At 41.1% G+C, this 26,020-nt stretch overlaps 1 protein-coding gene across 3 annotated transcripts in view; it reads left to right on the top strand.

The window, feature by feature from the left end:
- LPIN1 (lipin 1) overlaps positions 1–26,020 on the top strand; it is an 80,811-nt gene that overhangs the window by 31,566 nt on the left and 23,225 nt on the right. The window contains exons 1-10 of one of the 3 annotated variants that reach the window (XM_061351733.1): positions 6,005–6,177; positions 11,577–11,777; positions 13,112–13,207; positions 14,404–14,738; positions 15,114–15,233; positions 16,474–16,581; positions 20,104–20,233; positions 22,076–22,385; positions 23,877–23,970; positions 25,284–25,471. In XM_061351733.1, the coding sequence (XP_061207717.1) occupies positions 6,163–6,177; positions 11,577–11,777; positions 13,112–13,207; positions 14,404–14,738; positions 15,114–15,233; positions 16,474–16,581; positions 20,104–20,233; positions 22,076–22,385; positions 23,877–23,970; positions 25,284–25,471 (1,597 nt within the window). In that variant the 5' untranslated portion in view covers positions 6,005–6,162. Of the gene's footprint in view, positions 1–6,004; positions 6,178–11,576; positions 11,778–13,111; positions 13,208–14,403; positions 14,739–15,113; positions 15,234–16,473; positions 16,582–20,103; positions 20,234–22,075; positions 22,386–23,876; positions 23,971–25,283; positions 25,472–26,020 lie in introns of those variants that run through there. The other 2 variants (XM_061351732.1, XM_061351734.1) reach the window with 2 other exon arrangements.

Here is a 26,020-nt window from a genome sequence, read left to right as displayed (position 1 = left end):
CTATAGATGTAACTGGTGAGAATAGCTATGAGCTGGAGTGCAACACAAGCAAGGATTTCAGAATCAGTTGGCACAGGTTGTTCCAGAGAAGAATCTGCTGTCCTGGGTTCAGCTGTAGCAGTTATTTTTCTCCTTCCTTGTAGCTGGTGAAGTGTGGTGTCCCAGCTTTAGTCTGAGAACAATGCTGGTAACTCACCAGTGTTTTAGTTCTTCCTAAGTGATGCTTACCCTGATCAAGGACTTTTCAGTCTCATGCTCTGCCAGTGAGGAGGGACACAAGAAACTGGGAGGAAGCAAAGACAGGACACCTGATGCAAACTAGCCGAAAGGGTATTCCATGCCACAGCACGTCATGCCCGGTATATAAACTGGGAGGGAGTAACCCAGAAGGGCAGATCACTGCTTGGGTCCGGTTGGGTATTGGTCAGCGGGTGGTGAGCAATTGTATTGTGCATCACTTAAGTTTATTTTTTTTCTTTCCCTTTTTAGTTTTATATTCTCTCCCCTTGCTATTTCCATTATTACTATTATTGTTATTATACTTCAGTTACTGGACGGTTCTTATCTCAACCTGTAGAGTTTACATTCTTTCAGTTCTCCTCCCCATTCTGCCTGGAGCAGGGGAGAAGGGGGAGAGTGAACAAATGGCTGTGTGGTTCTGAGTTACCGGCTGGGTAAACCGCAACTGTCCTGCAAACATGTCAGAGAAAAAATACTTTGAAGAATTACAATTGAATAATGACCTAGAGGTGACTGCACTGAGATTAGAATCATGTAATTATTAGGGTTGGAAAGGACCTTAAGATCATCTAGTTCCACCCCCCCTGCCATGGGCAGGGACACCTCACACTAAAACATGTCACCCAAGGCTCTGTCCAGCCTGGCCTTGAACACCACCAGGGATGGAGCATTCACATCTTCCCTGGACAACCCATTCCAGTGCCTCAGGAAAAGAACTTCTTCCTTATATTCAATCTGAACTTCCCCTGTTTAAGTTTTAACCTGTTACCCCTTGTCCTATCACTACAGTCCCTAATGAATAGTCTAACAAGAGATTGTTTTACAGTATAACTGGAAAGTTAACTGAAAACAGAAGGCTAATTGCTCAACAAGGAACTCTTCCCAGGTTTCAGCTACCTATACCTTTTGGGAACTGGAATGTGTACATGCATGAAGTCCAGCTCTGAAAAACTTGTTTTCAAGCCCGCAGGCTCTTCTTCAGATAATGAACTTCGATCCCTTTTTTGTGAACATTCCTTGTCCTCTTTTTAAAAGTGTTACTCTGTTTCCTGCTCATTTGTTTTGCATTTCACACCATCTTCTCCAGTCTTCTGTAAACAGACTTGGAAAAGCCTGTAAGATTCCTTTATCAATTTTTATCACAGACATCCACTTACTTACTGAGTTGTGTAAGGTGCTCAGTACAAAAGGAGGTTACAATATGATTAAATGGAAATGAACCACTATCTGGTGAAAAAAAATTATTTTATTGCTTTAATTCACGTTGAAAAAACATATCATAGCAAAGGAAGTGGCTCCTGTGGCTGTGAGTGCTGTGGGTGGTGAACCTCAGCTTCTGTTGGTGCTTCCCAAGGACCTTGCCCATGAGTCTGGGCTGAACAGTTCCCTTCGCTGCTCTCTGGTTGTCCCATCTACAAACCTGAGTGAAGAAGCCTTCTTTGACATGGACTGAAATAAACTGATAAAAATGCCTTCTGTGATCATCATTTCAAGCGTGAAGTAATGGTTTAAATAAACAGACCATCCCGAGCTGCCAGACCTCCCAGCCGGCCAAGGCACAGCAGCGGGCAGCGCAATGGCCCCGCCGGTCCGTTAAGGGGCCCCGTCACAGACGCCGCGGCCCCTCGGGACGACAGAGCAGCCGCCCTCGGATCACCTCAGCGCACCGCCTCCCGCGCTGACTCAGCGTTGCCGCGCCGCCAGGCCGCTCCGCCCCACCACCGCCCCGCGGGGCCCAACCGGCTGCCGGCTCCGGAGGTGCGCGGGGAGGCGGCGGTGCTGCCCGCCCCCCTCGGCCATCGGTACGGCTGCAGCCGACCGGTCCGCGGGGAGCTACACTACTCCACTCTGTCCTCCGCGCGCTTCACCACCATCGCCCTACCCCGGCGGGAGGCGGATCAGGCAGGGACCGCCCTCTGCCCCCAGCCCTGCCGGGGGCTGCGGTCCCTCCTCCGGGGTGGCACCACCGGGCGGCCGGTGCGTCCCCGACGCCGCGGCGCGCGGCGAGCGCAAAAGCGACGGCGAGCGGAGCTTGCGGGAAGCGGGGAGAGGCAGAGGTGGGTGCAGCCGGTGCGTGCGGGAAGAGGGCGGCCCTTCCTCCCCCGCTCTGATTGCTCCCTGGCGCTGAGCTGAGCGAAAGCCAGGCTTGCCCCGCCGGGCGCTGAACCGCTGGAGGAAGCGGGTCCATCTGGCCTGGGCATCCCGCCGGCTGTGGCTGGGCTGCGGGCGCCTGTCCCCAGCGCCTGCTTTATCCTTGCCGAGGAGGCTCGATTCTGGGAGTGAGAGTGAGCTCTGGAGCTGACGGGTTCATCTGGGGTTGACAGTGCTTTTTGTAGGGTGTTGGAGGGGAAAAGGGAATCTGATGCTTTCCTGGTTTGTCGTCCGAGGGAGGTACCGAGCGTTGGGCAGCTGCGGGGAGTGTCGGTGCGGGGTCCCTTCGCCTGCCCAACTGTGTGAGATGGTGAAGTCCAGCGCTGTTTCCTGTTTGTATGTTAGAGATGGTATTTTGTCTCCCCTTGGCTGACAGCTGCTGATGCAAATTGCTGCATGAGTACCACTGCTTTGCTAATAGATGGAATAATGAAAGCGGTAGTAGACCAGAGGGATTTAATGTCATAACAAAGCCTGGCTGGCAGTAGGGCAATTGCTCAATGCCAAACTAAGCTTATAGATAATTTGGGTTTCTTTTATGGGATTCTCTTAAACATCTGTTTTTATTTTGATTAGACTATCTCCTCTACCTTCAAGAAGAGAAAGTAAAAGAGAAGGTATCTTGTGGAGAGTGTGGAGAAGACAAAACTGTGCAATATTTGTGTTATCTCTGTAAAAAAAAGGAATCGTGTAGTGGCCTGTACTAACAACAGGATCTCAGCATTGATGTTGCAGATGTAGTCCTTGACCTCAACAGATCTATTGACCTCTGTTTTGCTTCATGGTCTGGAGGATGTTTTGGAGTGATTTATTTTATTTTCTGGGTGGCTTTTTCAATGTGTCTGCTGCCTTAGGGAACAAATACAGGCAAATGTTTAGCATACACAACCTAGTTCGAAGTCAGATGGACATATTTCTATTACTGTAAAATGAACCTAATTCTAGGAAAAGAACTGACGAAAAAGTGGGGAGACAGTGAAGGAGATAAGATGGGAAAGACTCAACATCATTATGCATGGCATAAAGCCATGAAAATGGCTTCTGATTGCTTTAGATAGTTTCTGCTTTTCTGACAGCTCCAATTCACTAGCATGGAATATAGACTACCTGATAATATCTGCTTACCAGACTTGGTGGATTCTGTTTGTAAAGGAGATAAGCAAGTTTTAGTCTTTGGCCCTTTTCCATACCTGAGGGTGTACAGGTGCACACATTCGTCTATCTGTGAACACATATAACACACAGCAAATATAAAAAACAGTTGAAATACAGTAAGAGCTTACTTTAAACTGTGAGAATGTGGAAAATATAAAGTTACAGCTTAACAAACAAATTTGCTTTCTTATCCCAGTGAAGGCAAGGTTGCCAAGTCACATGAGGTATCAGCATAGAGTAGCTATTGCTGTGCTTCCACTGTAGTTTGTTCTTTCTCTGACATCAGAACAGTAGCATAGGGCAGCACAGTACATGATCTACCATATATTATCCACTTAATTCAAATGTTTTTCAATTTCAGGCATCAGTTTGTACTTTTCAATTTGTTGTAAAGTTTGATGCTGTTTATGCAGCTGTGGTCCGAAGGGGTGTCAGCCCCTGTGTACATTCCTTCCAGGTGTCTCTGTGAGGAGACAACGCTGTACAGTTGGGAAGCTAAGGCACAGGGAGATCAGGGAAAATGTGGAAGGACACATTTGGGAATGTGTCTTGGGTTCCCCAGGACACCTTTGAGAATGTCAGAGACAAGTCTTGAGCCGTGATTTTAAGATTGCCTGAAATGCCAAAAGAGGTGTCCCTGGTACCACCCACCACGGACTCTTTCTCAGCTTCTCTCTTTAGTTGATACTAGCAATTGTGTGGGTATGTGGTGAGTCAGATCATCTCATTGATCCAGCTGGAAATTATTTTTGTATGGCTTTAGTGGTATTACTTTTCACTTCTGACACCAGGGCAAGACTGAGGAGAGCTTGGAATATATGGTTGGGAGGTTGGTAGAGGGACCATGGTTGTACACTCTGACTGGCCATGAAATAATTCTCTTGGTCTCTTTTCAGTTTCAGTCCAATACCTTGACTGTGGGACTGAAGGCTAGTTCTCTGTTTGAACGTGAAGATTCATTACAGGCAGGTTTTGAGTCTTCAGGGTGAGTTTTTGCTTTCAGCTGCTCTCAAGAAAATATTCCATCTGTAACAGGCAGAGTACAGGGACTTTGTGAAGTGTTGGACAGGTAATGTTTCAACTATTTGAAAGACAGTCCAATACCAGAACCAAGTGAATAGTCATCTCCTGGTCAAAGTCCGTATCTGTGAGTAAGTGTGAGTGAGTGAGTTCTGGGAGGAACTGGCAGCTTGGAAGATAAGTTTGACATTTGATCCATATGGCTCTCTGGCCATTTTAAGAAGTCACAGTTTTTGGCACTGGCCTTGGCTAACTTGGAATAGGAGTCAAATAGTTCCTAATAGAGTTAAGCCCAGAATAATCCTAGCCCGAAAGTATTTCTGAAGATTTGGCTGGCAGGAAGCAAAATGCTCCTAGCTCTAGTGTTGAGCCACTCACATGCTGCATGTTCCTTTCTCATCTGGGATGTACAAGTGAATTCTGCCTATCTCCTGATTGGCTAGATGTATTGTTAAATCACCTGCAGGAATGTGTCTGTCACATGCCACTGTGACTGTGGGGAAGTCTGGCAAAAACGTGGTCACAGAATCATAGAATAGGTAGGGTTGGAAAGGACCTCAAGATCCTCTAGTTCCAACTCCCCTGCCATGGGCAGGGACACCTCACACTAAACCATGTCACCCAAGGCTCTGTCCAGCCTGGTCTTGAACAACGCCAGGGATGGAGCATACTTAGGTTTCGACATAGTTTACCCTCCTATTTACAGATCAGCCGCAGTCACACTGCTCATCAGAATGCTCTGGAGTTCTCCCTCAACAAACTGGCCAAATCAGGGTCATGGCTGCCTATGATCCCTTTCCAGATCACGTGGCCAGGTTTCCTTTCCCAGAAAAACAGAATATGCGAGGAGCGTGCTTGTCTGTGTCTCATTCTGATGAGCTTGGCGTGCTGCAGTTGAGATGTAGCCACAGTGACAGACCCTGCCTGAAACCAATGGGAGTGATACATCCTCTGAAATCTAAGCCTTAGTAACTTGCCCAAGACTGTGTGGGAATCTTGCAGATAACTAGCAGCTGGGCAGTAAAAAAATGGGCCATGAAGGGTATAATTGCTACCTTTTTCACTGGAATTAGGACATAGTCTGGTGTGCCTGTATGAAAGATGTGGATTATCTAGATGACAGAGCATTTGATGTTACTGTGGCATCCAGTAGAGTGGGAGTATAAAGAATTAACTTTGTCAAGTCAATCTTTGCTAAGTTAATAAATCAGTTAAGTAGTGGGAACACCTAGCTATCAATTTTTCATGTATTATTTATTTATTATTTAATTTATTTAGTATTCATTTGTTATTTAATTTTTTCTATGAGATGATAAATTCTGAAAAATGACTGCTGTCTAACAATCAGAGGAGTTGGAAATTTTCTGAGGCTCCTGGCAGGTGCTACTACTTCATTTGACAGTAAAAATTGCACTAGAAATTACTTTTAATTTCATTATAGATGCATAAAGTGAAGCTGTGGAGTGTCTCCTGGCAAAGGAAAGAAGTCAAGCCATTTGAAAATCCTAACAGGAGCAGTACAGACTGTTCCTGTTTGCTGCAAGCTTAGATCAAAAGGGTTCTGAATTTTCCCAGCAGCAAAAAATACTATATGCTATGTCTACAAGCATGGTATGAGAACAAGACTTTTACTAAATTCAGTATAATTAACGGGCAGGCGCTGAGTGTTTAACCTGTGACGTAAAGTCATATTTAGTGATGAAGTTGCTGCTGCCTGGTAAGTAAGTGAAAGACTTCTTGGAGTGGCCAGAGTAAACTGACACATGCAAAACCACATGCAGTCTCTCTGGGGTTTGAAGAATGTTGGTTTCCTGGAGTACTGACATAGAACGAACTGACTTTAGGTTCAGAGTGTAAACTTACAAACTTCAGACACCAAACAACCTCAGCTTTAGTTGGCATTTATAAAAGTTAGGATAAGGGGCCTACATCCATCAGAGTCCAGTTTGTGAGCTCTCCCCTGTTTTAACTACAGCGTCTTTTGTTCCCTATGTTTGAAATATAAACTCATCTTTAGTTTCCTGAGGAAGTGGAGTATATAGACTCATAGAATCATAGAATAGTTAAGGTTGGAAAGGACCTTATGATCATCTAGTTCCAACCCCCCTTCCATGGGCAGGGACACCTAACGCTAAACCATGTCACCCAAAGCTCTGTCCATCCTGGCCTTGACCACCGTCAGGGATGGAGCATTCACAACTTCCCTGGGCAACCCATTCCAGTGCCTCACCACCCTAACAGGAAAGAATTTCTTCTAAACTTCCCCTTTTTAAGTTTTAACCTGTTACTCCTTGTCCTATCACTACAGTCCCTAATGAAGAGTCACTCCCAAGCATCCTTGTAGGCCTCCTTCAGATACTGGAAGGCTGCTATGAGGTCTCCACACAGCCTTCTCTTCTCCAGGCTGAACAGCCCCAACTTTCTCAGCCTGTCTTCATACGGGAGGTGTTCTGGTCCCTTCATCATCCTCATGGCCCTCCTCTGGACTTGTTCCAACAGATCCATGTCCTTTTTATGTTGAGGACCCCAGAATTGCACAGAATACTCCATGTGAGGTCTCACAAGAGCACAGTAAAGGGGCAGGATCACCTCCTTGAACCTACCGGTCATGCTCCTTTTGATGCAGCCCAGGGTATGGTTGGCTTTTTGGGCTGCAAGAGCACACTGAAGCCAGCTCATGTTAAGTTTCTTGTAACTAATACCCCCAGGCCTTTCTCTGCAGGGCTGCTCTGAATCTCTTCTCTGCCCAACCTGTAGCTGTGCCTGGGATTGCCCTGACCCAGGTGTAGGACCTTGCACTTGGCATGGTTAAACTTCATAAGGTTGACATCAGCCCATCTCAGAAGTGTGTCAAGGTCCCTCTGGATGGCATTCCTTCCCTTCAGCGTATCAACCGAACCACACAGCTTGGTGTCATGGGCAAATCTTCACTCAGTCCCACTATCCATGTCAGTGACAAAGATGTTGAACAAGACCTGGTCCCAACACTGATCCCTGAGGGACACTACTCGTTACTGGCCTCCAGCTAGACATTGAGCCATTGACCACAACTGTTTGCATTTGGCCATCCAGCCAGTTCTTTATCCACTGAGTGATCCACCTATCAAATTGATGTCTCTCCAGTTTAGAGACAAGGATGTCGTGTGGGACAGTGTCGAACACTTTGCACAAGTCCAGGTAGATGACATCAACTGCTCTACCCCTGTCCATCAGTTCTGTAGCCCCACCATAGAAGGCCACCAAATTTGTCAGGCAGGATCTCCCCTTAGTGAAGCCATGCTGGCTGTCACCAAGCACCTTGTTGTTTTTCATGTGCCTTAGCATGCCTTCCAGGACAATCTGCTCCAAGATTTTGCCAGGCATGGAAGTGAGACTGACTGTTCTGTAGTGCCCTGGGTCATCCATTTTCCCTTTCCTGAAAGTGGGGGTTATATTTCCTTTTTTCTAGTCATCAGGAACTTCATCTGACTGCCATGATTAGTCATGTGATTACATATGTGATTAGTCTTCTAGTCTGTCTTTTAATTCCACAGTGATTTTATTGCACAGGCCAGGTTCAGCCCAGATTGAAAGGAGTGTCTATCACCAGCTGACAGCTTGAATATGTCACTTTCTTTTTAAGGGATAAAGGATTTTCATTGTATGGGCACAAGCTGCTGTGCCAGTTGGCCTCAGAGCCTGAGGATGGTGTCTAACTTTCAATTCACAAGTTTAAAAATAATCTCTGTGACCTAAGACAGGGCAGGCTGTGCGGCTAAGATTTCTTGTGACGAGTAGTTGCAAAATTCTCTGTTTAGGACTCTAGAAGATCTGATGGATGGTGTAACTTGTTAAGTGTGTGAGTGCATGTGTTCGCATTGTGTGCCCTTAACTCTTCTGAACCGTGGGGTGTATGTATGACCTCAGCAACTGCTTCCCCACCAAGGAAGTTCTGGCTGTTTCACACCTAGAAATTTTGTTGCTTCAGCAGACCAAGCATTAACTGTGACGAACTATGCCATGTAATTCTGGTTGTAGCTGTCTTTCAGCTTAATCTTATCTCAATGAGAAATGTGTTGTCTCACTGTGCTTTGGGTTAGAAAAATCCCCAGGAGAAATGAAAGTATTTTTCCAAAGCAAAAGGATAATTTTAAAAGTTTGCTTTCATCTGTCACCCTGGGGGCTTACTTCTGAACTTAGGTCTGTGCCTGTTTGGTGCTGGCTTTTTGAAGAGTTCAGATGATGTCCACCAAGATAATTAGGGGGCTAAGAGTTTATGGCTTATGCGTGGAGGCTGGGAGAGCTAGTTTTGTTCAGTCTTGAGGTTATTCAGTTACCTGTTGTGGAGTATGGAGGAAACAGAGCCGGAATTTGAGAGATGCAGTGGTAGGACAAGAGGCAACAGGCACAAGTTGCAACATGGGAATTTTAGATTAGGTGTTGGGAAGAAAATTTTCACTGTGAGGACAGGCAAACACAGGAGCAGGAGTGCAGGAGGGCTGTTGTTCTGTGACACAGCATAGGGTGTGGCATACGTTTCAGGTGCAGTTCCCTATGAAAGAGCTTACCACTAGATTTGCATTCAGGAAGCCATGTTTCTCATGTATAATAGAGGCCCAGAAGTGCTAATACTAATTGAATGCTGGAGAACTGAATATAATTGCTCTTTCTGCCGTGAAGTTTTCATGTGTTGACTTTCCAGTGGGTGGCACTTTCTAGATGCCTGAATTGAGGGCTGTGCACAAACGCTTCTCCAAACAGCATTTAGGGATTATTCTTTCATTACTTAACATCTCTTCTGGTTTTGCCTCGAACAGTTAGGTTTCTACCTAGTATCTGGTGAAGTGCTGGTTTTTGGCGTTAGTCTGAGAATAATGTTGATAACACACTGATGTTTTTAATTGTTAAGTAGTGTTTATACTAAGTAAAGGACTTTTCAGCTTCTCACATCTTGACAGCTAGAAGGCTGGGGAGGGCACAAGAAATTAGGAGGGGATACAGCCAGGGCAGCTGACCCCAGCTGACCCAAGGGATGTTTCATACCATATGGTGTTATGGTCAGTATATAAACTGAGGGGAAAGATGACCGGGAGCTGCTTCTTGGGAACAGGCTGGGCATTGGTCAGCAAGTGGTGAGCAGTGAGCAGTTGCATTGTATATCACTTCTTTTGTATATTCTGTTTTATCATTATTATTATTTTGTTCCTTTTCTGTCCTATTAAATTGTCTATCCTTACCCAAGAATTTTCTTACTTTTACCCTTCCAGTTCTCTCCCCCATCCCACTGGGGGGCAGGGGAGCAAGCAAGCAGCTGTGTGGGGCCTAGTCACCAGCTGGTGTTAAACCACAACAACATCTTGTAAGCTAAATACTTCAAAAAGGTTTCTTTGGTTTCCAAACTTAGTGCCTTGTTTTAGTCTTAGTCTTTTTGTGATTCATCTTCCCAGTTGTCAGATAGGGAAACCATCATTGCTTCTCAGGGGCAATGTAGTGATGATTATCATAAACCGCAAAAGAACATAAATAAATCTTCCTCAGAGCATTGTTTGTGTTCCGGTCCCTGTGTATTGCAATAGAGTTAGAGAAGAAAGCAAAGTTTCAGTACATCCTTTTGGAAAAAGAAAAAGCACAAGTGATCATTAATTAATTAGAACAGCTATGCATGAAGAGACCAGCCTTTATTATAGCATTTCCTAACTTCAGAATTTTTTACTGTAATGTTTTCACTGTTGTGTTTTTTTTTTTTTTTTTTAGTAGTTTGTTTTTAAGTGTAAATCACAGTGAAAAATTTGAGCTATTTTTGCAGCATTTCAGATTTACAGCATTTTTGTTGTTTATGAGAGAACTCAGCTGAAAGAGAGTCCCTATTGTAGCAGATGATGCTGGTTAACACATGCCACACAACTCAGTGCCGTGACTGTCTCTCAGACTCTGAGCTCAGTTCTGTTCTCATCACCATCAATGGGAGTTTTAGTGTTTCCTTCCCTGCAAGTGTCTCTTTTATTGACGTCCAGGTCATGTAGTACAGCCTAGCAAAGACCTTGTATGTGAGGTATATGCTCTATACTGAGTGCAAAATGCTGAAATCAGTATCTTAGAATCTTAAAGAGGTATTGGAAAAATAATGAAAACAATAAACACTTGAAGTCTTTAAAATATGTACTATTTGGGAAGGTATCTGCTTAAATTCAGTCATATTTTGAAAGCCCTTAAAAGACTTCTTAACTTTCAAGTATTTCTAAATATGCATGCTGTCTCACCTAGGGGGCTCAGTGTATTAACGGATCATAAACAGGATGTGCATTAACCGAGTAGAATCAGGAAACTAAATGCTAATTAAATTAAAGAGCAGAGAAGATAAAGCCAATCACTTCAACCATCAGCATATGCCTTATTTTCAATAAACCTGCTGTTACTGAAAGGTTGGCTTAAAAAACAAGAACAGTAAAGTTTCATTAGGAAGCAGCTGCTCTGGGTTGAAGGTTGCTTGTCAAACCTTAATGTGTATCTATTGTGTGTATGCATTATAATAGTCTTTTAACAGGAGAAATCCCTGTAAAGTGGGAGAATAGTCTTTGACTTGAGTGTAGTGGAAAATTAGATCTGATAAAACCCATTCACTTGCCCTGCTCTTAAAAGCCTGTAGAAATACATAAGAAAAGTATATTTGTTGTTGATGGCAAAATAAATGGTAGGAGGAGATGTTATTTTGGAAGCAGTGCTTTTTTCTTCAGAGACAATTGGAGGCAATTATGAGCTGCACAGTGGTTTTGAATGTAACTGATTTTTATGAACTTTTTGAAAGCTGTTACAGTTCTCTTACTTGCAAGGTCTCTTGCTTTTGTCCTTGAGTAGCTCTCTACAAACATGCATCAGCTGTAAATAAATTAGGTGGGAAATCCTGATTCTATGTGAACTTGTTAATTTGTGAAACAGAAGAATATCCCGCTGCTGGAATGTCCGTCTATCAATTGTCTCTAAAATATAGAGTAGGGATTAAAATCTTACTTATTCTATCTTTTGCCTTGCAGGTTCAAACCATGAATTACGTTGGACAGTTAGCAGGGCAAGTGTTTGTAACTGTGAAGGAGCTTTATAAAGGACTAAACCCAGCCACATTGTCGGGATGTATAGATGTAATTGTTGTATGTCAGCCAGATGGAAATCTTCAGTGTTCTCCTTTCCATGTACGCTTTGGCAAAATGGGAGTTCTACGTTCTAGGGAGAAAGTGGTAAGAAAATGGAGAATTTTGATATGTTCTGTCTGTGGGTTGTCTCTAATGGCATGAAAGTTACTGAATGTTCTGTGGTGTGCTAGTCAAGGTTTTCTTTAGACACTCTTTATAAAGTGGCCAGATTGAGGCACAGTTCAATTAAAATGGTTGTTACTGATTTTTCCATTTCACAGCATAATTTGTAAGACTTTGACTATTGTAAAAAAAAACCAAGAATGACATTTGTAAGTTTTATTTTCAAAAAGCAAAATTCTGAATGTGCTGATTTGGCCCTATACTAGATCTCATTAGTGACTGTGTATTAAGACACCTTTGTTTAACGTGTTCAGTAATAGTTACAAAAAGGGGGGTAATAATGAAGTAGTATTTTTGGGTAACAGAATGTTGAGGTTAACTGAAATCAGATAAAGCAGCAAGGACCTTGAGATAACCACTCTGAATAACCTGGCAATATGATATCAGATGTGAAGTTGCCAGTGAGTGATGCATGACAGATTATTTTGGGAAATAATTTGTAACTACATACAGTCCAGAATGTAATTACAGTTGTTCAGTGGAAAGGTCCTAACGTCATCATGGACATTGTTCAAATCTTACATAAAGCAGAAAGGAAGTCCAACATTTAGGATGGGTAAAAGTTGAAAATGTTACTGTGTCAGTAATGTGCTGTGTCCTGAAATATAACATTAATATAGACTTTTCCAAGCCTCAAAAACAAAACAAAACAAAACAAAACAACAAACTTGAGTGAAAATGGAGTTGATGGCAAGAACAGTTATGGGCAAAGAGGGAGATCTTCTGAGAAGAAGTGGAAATAGTTGGGGCTGTATAGTGGTGAGATAAATGCATGGAAGAAGCAGATGCATGAATTGTGTTGAGAATGTAGGACAATTTTTCTTACTTGTGCTTTTCATGGTGTGAAGAGAAGCCTGTTTAATGAATTCAAGAGACAGCATATTAAGAATTTGCATGTGGAAGAACTTCTTACACGATTCAAAATTAAGTTTTGAATTAAAAAAGCAAAAAGACTTGTGTGGTGAATGAAGCATTCAGATTTACATTTTAAAAGATTGAATATTTATATAATGACTATGAACCTTCCTGAGTAGAGGAACAGGACAGCAACAAGCTGAATGAGTAAGGAAATGTTTTGACAATTGATGACCCTGTGAAGTGGTGAGAAAAGAAAAAAGTTTACTATTTTGCTTATTATAAGGTTTCCTACACTTCCTTGAGAAGCATTTGCTCAGTGACAGTGGTAGGATAGCTGAACAGCATCTGTGTATCTAAAAGAGCTTTATTCATATGAGAACATATTTATTTTCTTCCAGGTTGACATAGAAATTAATGGAGAAGCTGTAGACTTGCACATGAAACTAGGAGACAATGGAGAGGCTTTTTTTGTGCAGGAGATGGATAACAACCAGGTAAGAGTCAAAACTAATTTAAAGTTGTCAGAAATTCAATGCCTGCTCTTCAAAGTCACTTTTGAATTTAGGAATTTTTGTTGAAAAATACACTTCTACCCATAATATAGTTTCAAAGTTTCTGGACAGTTTTCTGTTGTGGAAATTCAATACTGTGCAGTTTTTGGGTTGTTGAGATTTGGAAAAATCTAAAGAAGGTAATCACATAACTGAAAAATAACAGTTTATGTGCATGCCAGTGTGTGAGCACAAGTAACATGTATGTTGTTCACATGCTTCAAAGGTGTGTACAACAGAGGTTTATATGTCAGTGACCTGTTTTTTGCAGAAATCTCTACTTTGAACATAAACACTGAGCAGAATGTCTGTAGAAGTGCACACACCCTGTAAACATCTGTGCACACAGTAATTTTGGTACTCACCAAAGACATGTTCATGTGGAATTATACTTAAGTGAGAATGCTTGCTGTTGAGTTATGTGATTGAATGTCAGTCCATATAAGTTGTGGACTGTTCAAAATTAGTGTGACCATATGTAATGTGTCATAAGAAAAGCTTTTTACAGCTATTTCTCATCAGAGATTCCCAACAAATTTTGTCACTGTCCATAGTGGAATGAGTTTTTAAATTCCACATTGAATGCAACAGTAGTTTTAAGTGAGAACTTGTGCATGTGCAGTATTAATTTCTATATCCTTATGTTTAAATCTCTGTGTGGTAAACAGTTATTTGGTGACTGAAAATTGCTAGAAATTTTGCTTGAGTATCTAGAGATGTATATATATGATTAAGAGTGTGACCCAGTTATAAACTTCTGACCTGTCGACTGTTGACTGTTATCTGAATTGAGTTGTGAAGAATTAGCTTTTACAAAATGTTCAGATTATAAATTAGGATTTTTGTTTCTGCTGTGTATGTAGCATCAAGTGGATAGAGATTAATGCCATGTGGCCAATATGAGATGCTCAGAGGATCCTCTTTATTACAAGTATTGTTCCTGGCTTGTCTAAGGAGATGCATCTGTGGAACAATTTCCATATGCTATAGGATCGTACTGAGCATCCAGGTGTCTAATTTTTGTTACTTTTCTGTGGAATAAATCACTTAGATTTTGGCAATTGTGAATAGATTTTAGAACCAGATTTATGACTGGTGGAGGAACTCATGTTGCATGGTTTGGATTTTTTCTTCCTCAGGAGGTAATTCCTCATCATCTCTCCACATCTCCCATTATGTCTGAGGGAACTGCTTTAATGGATGCTCAGCTGAAGAGGAACTCCATAGACAGGATAAGAAACCTGGACGCCAGTGCATCCTCACAAGTACCACCCCAAGCCCATGGATCCCAGCTTTCTACTGAAACATCTCCAGTCTGTAGCTCTGTGAAAAAACGTAGGAAGAAGAGGAGAAAGTCTACCCATAAAATAGACAGCTTAAAAAGAGAAGACAATGGAGACACATCGGAAGACGAAGACATGTTTCCCATAGAGATTAGCTCAGAGGAGGAAAAAGAACCATTGGACAATTCACGGTATAACAGTGGAACTGAGCTATGTAATAGAAACCTGATGCTGGGTTAATGTTCCATTCCATGCCTTCCAACAGTAATTTTTATTTAAGTCAGTACGCATGGCTGATGAGCATGTGTCTATAAGAAAAAGTTTTAGGCTAGAAAGCCATTGGGAATGATGGTAACAAAAATAACAAAAATTACATAGAAAACGTAAGAACAATCCTCCATCATGCTGTGAACTAAAAGGTGTCAGTCAGATAATATTTCTCTATATCATTTTAGTTCAGGTTATACTGATTCTTCTCTACAGTAGGTTTTTTTTGCGGCCTGAAGTATATGACAGTTCAGTTATTAAGCATGGTTTTTAAATGTCATGTCTTTCCCTATACCTAGAATCCCTGTTCCAGATGTGTGTGTTGATGATATATCTGACATGAAGGCTCCTGCAGCTTCTATGTTTTCTCAGTCTTCATCTTACCCTCATTCAGATGGAGAATGGTCACCTCTTCAAAGGTACTTTTTCTGTCAGTACAGTTCTAAATAATCTTCCTCTTTCCATTAATGTCTTATAGGCTAGTGCTATATGAAGTCGTACTAAAAATGTTCGTATCAAACATGGTCAGTGTCAACTACTAGATGAATGCTTTCTGTATTTGAAATCAGGTAGTGTTCAAAAACTTCGGGTTAGCTTTGTCCTTGGTTCAACAAATGCATATGTACAAATGCAGGCCCATAAATTCTGAAGAATGTTTCTATCTGTTAGTGTTGCTGTTTGTGTAGAAATACTATAGAGAGGATGAATATTTTGTGAAATCTGAGTCTTTGCGTAATGCACACACTTTATAAGGACTTCAGTGAATGTCTGTATATAAATCTATAGTACTTCGGGTGTAATCATTTTAAGAACTTTCAAGATTGGAGTTAATGTATAAAAATAAGATTTACTTAAATGAGTGTGAGCATTTTATGTCCTTTTCAAAGCTAATTTATTGAATTGCACAGTTAAATAGACATGTAATCATAGAATCATAGAATCGCAGAATAGTTAGGGTTGGAAAGGACCTTAAGATCATCTAGTTCCAACCCCCCTGCCATGGGCAGGGACACCTCACACTAAACCATGTCACCCAAGGCTCTAAATATTACCCAAGTAATATTTACTGTGTGAACACATACAGAAATATGCTTATTCTTTCCTGTATGTGTGTTTATGTGCTTGTGTATACCTTTGATATCAGAACAGATCAGTTTGGACTGACTTTCTTGTGTCTGTGGAACACTGTCAGAAGGAGACAATTTTTTGCCTAATGTGCACTGAAATCTGTGCATTTGTGTGCTCCTGTGCACATGTGCCCCACATCCTCCATGCAAACTACTGGAGTGGAGCAATATTCACAAGACATTATTCTAAGAAGCCTAATTTCAGTATACTGTCTGTGTATTTGAGGGGCAGTGTAATCAGAGCAAGGGCTTAATTGAAATGTTTTGAACTGCATTCTGGAAGAAACTTTCTTCACTGACTATAAAGCTTATTATGATTAGCTTCACCAGTTTGGTGACAACATATGTCAACACCCTGCCCTTTGCTGCCTTTTTGAACTGTATGTTCTGTTTGTTTTTAGAATGCAGTATTCTGGATTTTGAAAGCTCTAGATGTAAATTCAGCATTCGTGCATAAAGAGCTAAGTGTTAATCAGCACTTGTGAATAATGACACCCTATTTTTCTTTGTACCAACATGCTATGCTGTCCAGTAAGCCTATAGATTGCACAGGCCAAACCTCTCTTCTCACTGTTCCAGCAGACGGAGGTCTATCTAACTCTTGTCCTCAACAATCTTCTCACTTTTCTCCTCCAGACAGGTAGAACAGTTGTCCTTCCTCTTTTCCTTTTTAAATCCTTTTAACACATTATTAGTATGTGAACTTCATTGAACTTCTGACTGTGCTTATTGCTAACCCAGGCATCTTGAAAGAGACACTGAAAGCCACTTCTTCTGCTTGCTTCCTTGTGGGCATTGACTGGAGGTAAATTACCTTGATGAAACATCTGTTGAGGATGGCCAATATAAAATCAGGCCAGTGAAAACCTGGATTAAAATCTAAGTTGATGAAGATGATTAAAAAGAAGAAAAAGGGAAGAATTTAGCTAGTGAGAACTTACATTCCTGTGAAGACTGGCATTTCTATGTGGCTTTTTACAGTCAGTGTATATTTTAAGGACATTTTTATTCCATGGCTTTCCTGACTTGTTTGCTTGTGCATAGGTTGAAAAAGTAAAAGCAGAACAAAGACTGGAGATTACGTGAGCGGTAAGGAGTACAGAACTTGGAGTGGGAGAAGCCCAGTACCAGAAGAGAACCTCTCTTCCTTTGTTCCCTGGTGTGGGGGTGGGGAGGACTTTGCAGGGGGGAGTATCAGAGTAAAGATGACACAATAGATAAGGCATACTACTTTGCTGTAGTGGATGATTCTTCTGACTGTAGATTCTCTTCTACAGAGTTGTAAGTGGATGCAGACACTTTTGATGATATCTTAAATTTGAGATGTCTCAAGATTCTGCAGCCAGGCCCTTTGTCTCCATTAAGTGAGTGGACAGAAATCACAGCAACTCAGTTGAAAAATTTAAAGTAGGTGCCTGAGTATGACCTGTACAATTCTCCATTAATGCTGGGGAAGCTTTGAGTAATATATCAGGATAAATTGTTCTTTGCTTATCTCAGCAGAGATGCCATACTAGGTGTGTAAGGCTGCATCAAATTGATGATCTTGAGATTTTTCACCCTTCTGGATCTGCCCTCTTTAACCTGACCATTACCTGATTGATAATGTTGCATTACCAATCAAGGTGAGATCCTGGGACATTCAAGACTGTTCTCCTTAGTGTTTTTCATGGCAATGTAGGGCAAGTGCACAGGTTGGGATGGAGCAGTGATGTGCTCTGGGTGGCTCCATGAACTTTGCTGTAGTGTTCACTGTCTTGCAGTCTAGATACACAGCTGAAGTGCTGTAGTAATTTGTTTGAGTAAGCTCCTCTCTATGTCTGCAACTGTTCTCCTTGATGTGAAACAAGAAGCCCTACTATGGCCACCTCAAAGGAGCTTCAGAGGTTCTCAGCTGTTGTGACATGTACATGAGATAAGTTTCTTTCCTTCTATCTTTTCCCAGTTTATTTGGCCTCAGTCAGGAAAGGACTTTTTCTCAGGTCACACTGCTGCTTTCTCAGGACTCTCTTAGCTTTCAGTGGGAAACACTGCAAAGATCAGCGTGGTTTCCTTGCAGAACTGCCAACTACAGGGCAAGTTCTGTATTCTTGACATTGGATTACATTAACTCCAATCATAGTGGTTAAGGAACACATAGGACTGTCACACGAATATTCAGCATTTATGGGATGTGAATCAGATATGCTGATCTGAATGACTGAACTGAAGTTTACCTTCTTGTGCATTGTGGACAGGAAGGGTGGCTGTCGTTTAATCTGGAATTATCACAGCAATCAGTGGCCAATTTAAGGAAAGGGGAATTGCAAGACATAATTCAGTCCAAGACAAACATGTTGCTGGTGTAAGGAATAAAATGTCCATTTTTAGTCTGATCCACAGATGCATTTGTAAGATACTCTCACTGGATTACAAATCCTGCACAGTCTTGGTGTTCAGACTTTCTGATCCCTAGTGCAAGTATAACATTAATTTGGGATTTAATTTGACCTAATTGAGTTTAAAAATGCAATGAAAGGAATAGCGTTGTGAGCTTTATTAGTCTTCAGTCTTATTTTACTTTGATGGCCATGGTATGAAGTGAACAGCAGCCAAAATAGTCCCAGTATGGGTAAAGGAGGTGACATCTGGCTTACATATGGAAGCAGAACTTTAAAACAGGAAGAATACAAACAGGACTGTAGTAGGCATAATTGGCTATCTGTGTCCATAAACTACAGAGATTACCGTTGGTGTTCTAGAAAGATGTTAGTTAGAGAGAGTAGCTATGGAGTGTTAGACAACAATGTGGCTTATGAAGAAAAAAGTAAAAGTATTTCTCTGTAATTCCCTTACAGCTCCCATCAGGAGGCAACCAACCCTGTATTAATGTTTGTTGATGGCATAGAAAATTCCGTTTTATGCCCTGTATGATATAAGGAATGAAAACGCTGTAATGTTTTTATATACAAAATAATTTATCCCTGTTTGCCTTGTGTCTGCATGTTTGCAGTCTGACTTGCTCGTAGGCCTTTCAGATCAAGATGACATTGCAATAATAATTCTAATCTACCCTGAGATTGTATTCACATTTATACATTAATCTACAAGGAGAAATCAACTGCAAATAATTCTAAAGATCTAACAGTTTGGTACTACTAAATCCTCACTTTTTATTGTATAGAAAAGTAATATCTATAGAATGGGAATTAAGATGTCACCATTGTGTTTGTGTCAAAAGTTCAGCAGACAGTGACATTTTTTCTACTTTGTTTTGGGACAGTGGGTAGTATTTTGGTGGTTAGATGCCTACCCTAATCCTAGCCTACTTGTGGCTATATATACTCAGAACCAATAAAGCATATGTGTGCATGGACCATTGGACAGCCTTTCGCATCAAAAGACTTCTTCAGGGCACTCAGGGCAAAACTCTACCTTGTATTAACACACACACATAGGGCATTAAAGGCAGAGTAAATAATCAGAATATTATAAATAAATAATGATTCACTAATTCAAGGACAGAAGGAAAAATGTAACTTGCTGTCACATTGTTGACTTTACGACATTACATATATGCTACAAACTAATAATTTGCTGATTATTAAATATTTTTATGTAGTCAGCAAAGCAAACAGTTAAACTTTTTTGAACTGGAAGAACTCACATACTTTGTACAGCTCTGCTGCTCTACAGGTTTCTCTAGAAACTTGCATCCAAGGCTAGAACTGAGCAATTTAGTAGAAGGAAGTAATCAGCTGGATTCGTTAGGCTAATTTATTACTTGATCAGGTTAAAATGTCTTGTTGATGCGAGTAATTTGTGCCCTTTCCATCCATTATAATAGTACTAACATCTATTCATCTGCTGCTGCTGGTACCATCCCTGTACTTTTTTCCACACAAAACCCTCCTGAAATGTTCAGGGCCAGTGGTCCTGTCTCATCTCTTCCAGCTTCTCAAATCCTGCTTCTGTGACAGCACTTAATAAAAAATGGATGACACCTCTGAATGCCAGTCTGAAAGGTTCCTGAACTGTTTAAACTGTCTTTCCATGCTTTCACACTTTAAGTTGGCTAATGGCTATTTAGATCTCCAGTGCTTTGCGCTGGGGATATCTGTTTGGAAAGTGCTTAATATGGTTACGTTTGGCTTTGTAATATTTTTTGTTTGGTTTTCTTCAGCCCATCAGGTTCACGCCCTCCTACTCCTAAAAGTGACTCAGAATTAGTCAGTAAACCTACGGACAGAAGTGGGATGAAGAATAATCCCCACATGCACTGGGCATGGGGAGAGCTACCCCAGGCTGCAAAGGTATCCAATGTAATTTAATTCCTGCTAACATCTCTTGGGCACATGGACTTACTATGTTGCAGACTACTAAAGAGGGAGTGGATCCTGGTTTTACTGAAAATTGTCATGTTTTATGTAAGAAAGAGAATTGCATCTTGCTCCTTAGGAGGTACAGGAAAGTACCCTCTGCTGGGTGTTTTATCGACACCCATGATACATGGTAAAAAAATGACCCTGAGACCTAATCTTGTAAAGGTTAGAAGCTTAAATAATGTGTAAAATCAAAACAAATGTCCTTTGGTAAATCACTGAAATTCATAAATGATCTTAGATAGAAATTAGTGCTTGGTGTTAGCAGTGTGATTCACAAAAATTGAAATTGGTTGTTTCGAGTACATAAGCATCCAGAAACACTTACAGTTCTGTGTCAGTGCATGCCCAGGCATGCTGTTCTCTTGGCTCAGCTGACTGGCTTGGTGCCTGTCTTCTCCCTGAAGCCATTTGGCTCAGTTAGGTGGCAGGATCTGTAGTGTGCCAGCAGCATTGTCTCCCATGTTGCACAGTAGCCATGTGTAGCTGTGTACACTGCAGGTCAGTCAGGTATTGACTGAGTCAGAGATTTCATGGAGGAAATGGGTCAGTTAGGGGTTACACCTGCCTCAGGGTATGAGAAATAAAGGTCAGTAGCATACTGCAGTTCCAGGGGCAGGGATGGTGCAGGATTTGTCCTCTTCTCAAAGCTGGCTTCTCTGCAGAAAGGTCTGTAGGAGTGTTGGGGTCAGGAACAGTATAAAGAAACAAAATTGCTGCTTTGCAGGCCGGGGAAGTGGGTATCCTCTTCAGACAGAAGGCTACATTCTGGTGGTGCCATCAGAAGTATAATGGTGCTATTACATTTATCTTTAATTCACTGTTGTTAGCTAGTGACAAAAGAAGGGATGGAAATTCAGGATTCTTAATTCCTTCAGAAAACCTCTGGCCTCTTCTTTAGTAGGCCATAGATGAGCTGCTTCATCACCTCTGTGTTACTCTCCTCCTCGTGTATGTTAGAAAATTGGGAGCTATTTTCTGTAAGCAGAGAACTAATTCAAGTGCACAGGTCCAGACAGGAATTTCAAATTGGCATTTTCAGTCTATAATTTAGGGTTTCCTGTTATTAGATTTAGGTGTTTCATTTTTATCCCAGTCACACAGCCCAGTGTGTATAGCAAATCTCACTCTTGGAAGCTTTTCCCTCTGCAGTCCCTGCCTATGTCTCTAGCCAATCTATTCAGAGTTGATCTGACCTTACCTGAATTGAGAGTTATGCTTTGGACAGTCTTAATTTTTGTGTAAGTGTTTGCTATCATGTGAACGTTATAGCAGCTATACAGCTGCTGCTGTAGGGGTTCAGCTTTCCTCTGTAAGAACTCCTCCTGCCCCACACTGAGAGAAGATATGGAATTGGAGTGATTTTAAAGTCTAAATCTGAGGTATAGATGAATGACGGTGTCTGGTCCCTGGGAGCATCCTGATTGTGTATGGACTGCATACAGTCCAGGGTTACCTTCTGAAGAAAAGCTAGGATTTGTGCAGGAAGGAGGGTATGGTAGGAGCTGCTCCCAGGCAGGTGAGTGGGAAATGAAGACGGTAAAGCACACTGCAGAACAAGTCTTTCCTGGCCCCAAGGTACAGATGAATTTTGAGTAGCAAATACACAGCAGTGAGGCATTTTGTACACTCTAGTCTCCACCTCAGTGGTAGCTTTCTGCTGTAGTTTCTTACCTTGAGAATCTGATCTCACTGAAGTGATCAGAACAGATTAAACTCTGGCCGTTGCATTTAATAGCTTTTCTTTATATCAGTCTTTATGTTTCCTCACAGGCCAGTCCTCTGCTCAAAGCAAAGGAACCCAGTGTGGTGGATGTAAATCCTTCTGAAAGCACTCACTTTCGGGTCATCCAGAGTTCTCCTATAGAGGAGTTTAACACTGAGTCTCCTCTACCTGCTCTTAGACAAGCAGATGCAGCAACTGCTGCTGAAAGTGAGCCCTTACCAGCTGAGACAAATAAGCCAGAGACAGAGTCTCCAGGGGCAGCTGTACAACCATTGCCTACCAGTGAAGAAATAAAACAAGCTACAGCTTGTTCAACCCAATCAGCTGGCAAGACAGATTCTCCGTCCAGAAAAAAAGGTAAAGGTCTTGATTCTTCACTTTTATATGTATTATTTAATCTTTAAATTTCATGCTGATAAAGTATTTCATTGCCATTTAAATTAATCTGTGCCCTGAAGGCACTTTCACATCTGGAAAACTGTAAACTTTGGAAAGAACCTTCCAAACCTGAGCTGTGCAGCCTTCTGTTCACAGGAGCCATGTAGTAAGGCACAAGATTCTTCTTGGTTTGGGATTTTTGGCAGCTCTGCACATGAGCAAGACTTACAAAACTTGTTCCAAATTCATCCACACTGATTCAGTGTTTTCAGGTTTTGGTACAAGCAAACTGGAGAGCTAGTTCACCTGCTCTGACTACTTTCTGAGTTGTTATGTGTTTCTGGTAATAGTGGAACCTCTGTGCTCTGGTACAAAGTGGTAGTATGTTCTTTGTACAAACCGCAGATTTGCCACAAAATAAGGTGCTTTTGTTTTACGTGAGCAGTTTCGGTTCTTTGTGGTGCATGTGCTGTTCTGAATTTGTGAAATATAACTCTGTCTGCTTTCCTACTTCTTAATTTCTGGGCTTTATATCCATGCTATTGTATAATAAGTGTTGCAATCTTCACATGAAATTTATTTACTTACAGATGTTGTGGTTTAGAGCTCTGATAATTCTGTAATTATGTAAAGCCTATTTAAGCTTGGTTTATGCAGCTGATTTGAATAGGTAGACATACAGGTTTCTTAACCACTTCTCCACGTGTTCCACTATCTTTGAAGGTACAAAAATTACAGTGTTACTCTGCTGTTTGGCCTTTGCATAACTTCTTTTTTTGATTTCTTTGCTGATGTTTGATGTTGGTAACTGGGACAGGGAGAAGACATGGGTTTTAGCATGAATTGCAAGTTAGGTTTTGGCCTTACAACAGTTACTTGTCTAGATAAACCAGCAACAAGAGGACAGCAATGACTGTGTGTTGGTACTAGTTAAATACATGGGAGGGTTGTCTTGTCCCCTACAGTGGTGCATGCACACACACAACACATCAGATGTATGTGCTGAACTGTGAGTTGCCTCCATAACAAGCCAGTTACAGCATATTAGTGACTATAGCATAGTCTGTTGTGTTACTTCCCTTTGCAAGGGAGCACTGAAGATTATTTCTCGAAGATTAAAGGCTCTGATTGCCTTACTGTGATAATAGGCCTATGCAAATACTTTTCCTTTGCTGCTTTCCTACAGTGACCACTGACTTCTAATTCCCACTTGTTTTGCCTTGAACAGGGAGGCTTCAGCGTATCTCAGAACTTGTCCTCTGTTATCCCAGAGGACATAATCTGACCAGTGTATAGGAGCAACTTGTTTTGAAATTTTTGGCAGTACCATTTTATACAAGTACAGTTCACAAACTGCTGTAATTTGTTTGATTCCTCAATCTTAAAATGAATAGTTAAACTGTAGTAACAGTTCTGGCTTGTTGTTCAGAAAATGATCATTAATAGGCTTATATGTGCTGTCCCTTACAGACAAACGAAGCCGGCATCTTGGTGCTGATGGTGTCTATTTAGATGACCTCACTGACATGGATCCAGAAGTTGCTGCACTTTATTTCCCCAAGAAGTATAAGTCCTTCGCTTATATTTTGACTATTTAAAGAGCTCTTGTCACCTTCCAGATTCATTGCCAACTAGATAAGACCTCTTTTTTTCAGAGTCCAAGTAGACATGAAGGCAGAAGGAAAGTAGAGAACAATATTAGAGCTTTTGGAAGGTTCTGCGTTTGAGCCTGAGAAGTGTGCTTGAAACTGATTTTCTATTTTGATCAATTAAGCGTAGTATGTTGATTGTAGGTTGTTATGTGATATACACTGATGTTTCTGAGTGTTACTCACATGCTCTGGGAGAGCAATTGGCCTTGGGATATATTTATCCCCATGTCCTTCCTTATTACCATGAGGGACATACCTTACTGTTAATAGTATTAGCACCAAATTATTGCTTTAGTGTTATTATACAGTGGGTGATCACCTATAAATATGAATGTTACAAAATAATTTTTGGAAGGTGCATAACAGATATATTTATGCAAGTATTGCACCCTGAAAATAAAATTTCTAACTTATTCTGATCTTTATTAGAGCCTCTTATAACATTTATAATCCTCTTTCCACATCATACTCCAGTCATTTCATTAAAAGTCATTGAGCAACAACTGACGTAGCTTGCATATTTTTTCACTCTTGCTTGCTTAAAGTCAGCTGTTGTGATATTAGCATTTTAATAAAAGTGAGGAAAATAGTAATATGGAGAAAAAGTTGGATGAAAAGTTCCTTTTTCAAATGTATTAATATAAATCTGGAATGGAAAGCAGAATTTGATAAGCCTGCACTTTGTAATAATGATCTCATCTATTCACAGATTTTAAGTGGGTACAATGATTTATTATTTCTCAATTTTTTTTATCCTAGTAGTTTATATGCAGAGTATTTTATTTTTATATACATGACATAAATACACAAGCAGATGCTTCTTTTGTTTTGGATTTAGCTATCAGTTTGTATAATTAATATAAATAAATTAATAAACTAATATGTTTATTCTTGTGCCTGTGTGGGAATAGTTCTAGTATAAACTCTGCTTATAGTAGCAAGCATTATATAATCTACTAAAATCTTACAGTTTATTGCCTTATTTTTCCTATCTCTTGTACATATGTGAAGCTATAATTATACATGCTTAGTCTGGACAAGTAAGAAGAAGCATGGGCACATGAGGCCTATACTACTTTTATGCTAAAACTAAGCAAATTTCTTTAGGTTCTTCTCCTTTCCCCTTCCCCCCCCCCCCCCCCGCTGTGTGTCAAATGTAAAAGGTGCTTGCTGAAGGGAATGAATTTGGGAATGAATACATGAATTCCTGATTTTTCTTTTCCAGTGGAGATAATGTCCAATGCAAGAACGCGAGTGACACAGGGCTGCGATCTGCCAGCCAATCTCCACAGTCTGGTGGGAGCTCAGGTGTTGACAGTGGAGCTGAAAGCACCTCAGATGGAATTCGAGATTTACCTTCCATTGCCATTTCTCTCTGCGGAGGCCTTACTGACAACAGAGAAATAACCAAAGGTACAGGATGACATTGTTACTAGGCATGTGCTGGCAGCCAAGCTTTAGCATCCTAGACTGGAGAAGCAGTGCCCTCCTGTGGTTGTATTCAAGAATGTGTTGCGAGGAGAAATGCTGTCCGTGTAATGATTAGATTCCTAGAATGTTTCATATTTAAAATAGTGGACTTGTATAGGAATGACGATTTTAGTAATTTTTAGTAATTCACTACATACTAAATTTTCTTAAGTATTTTATTGCATTGGGTTTTGTGTTTGGTTTTTTTTGTTGTTGTTGTTTTGTTTTTAATTTTGTGGTAGTACTAAGGTTTGTATCACGATAGTATTAATGGTATCTTTTCTGCTTGGTACAGTATATAGCTAGGAAGTCAAAGCTGTTGGTGTCAGGAATGAAAAAGGTGGTCTGTAAATGGGAACACTAGAAGGGGGAGTTGGAAACTTTAAGCTGAGTTCCTGCTCTACCTCAAATATCATATGTAGCCCTTAGGTAAATAATTTACAGTGCTCTGTGCCTTAAACTTCCAGCAGCGTAATGTGAGCATAAATGTGT

Source organism: Neopsephotus bourkii, unplaced genomic scaffold (genome assembly GCF_033783945.1).
Source record: "Neopsephotus bourkii isolate Nb327-2 ecotype Australia unplaced genomic scaffold, CSIRO-AGI_Nbou_v1 NB_595, whole genome shotgun sequence".
NCBI classification, from domain to species: Eukaryota; Metazoa; Chordata; class Aves; order Psittaciformes; family Psittacidae; genus Neopsephotus; species Neopsephotus bourkii.
This window is presented reverse-complemented; position numbering and strand designations above follow the sequence as displayed.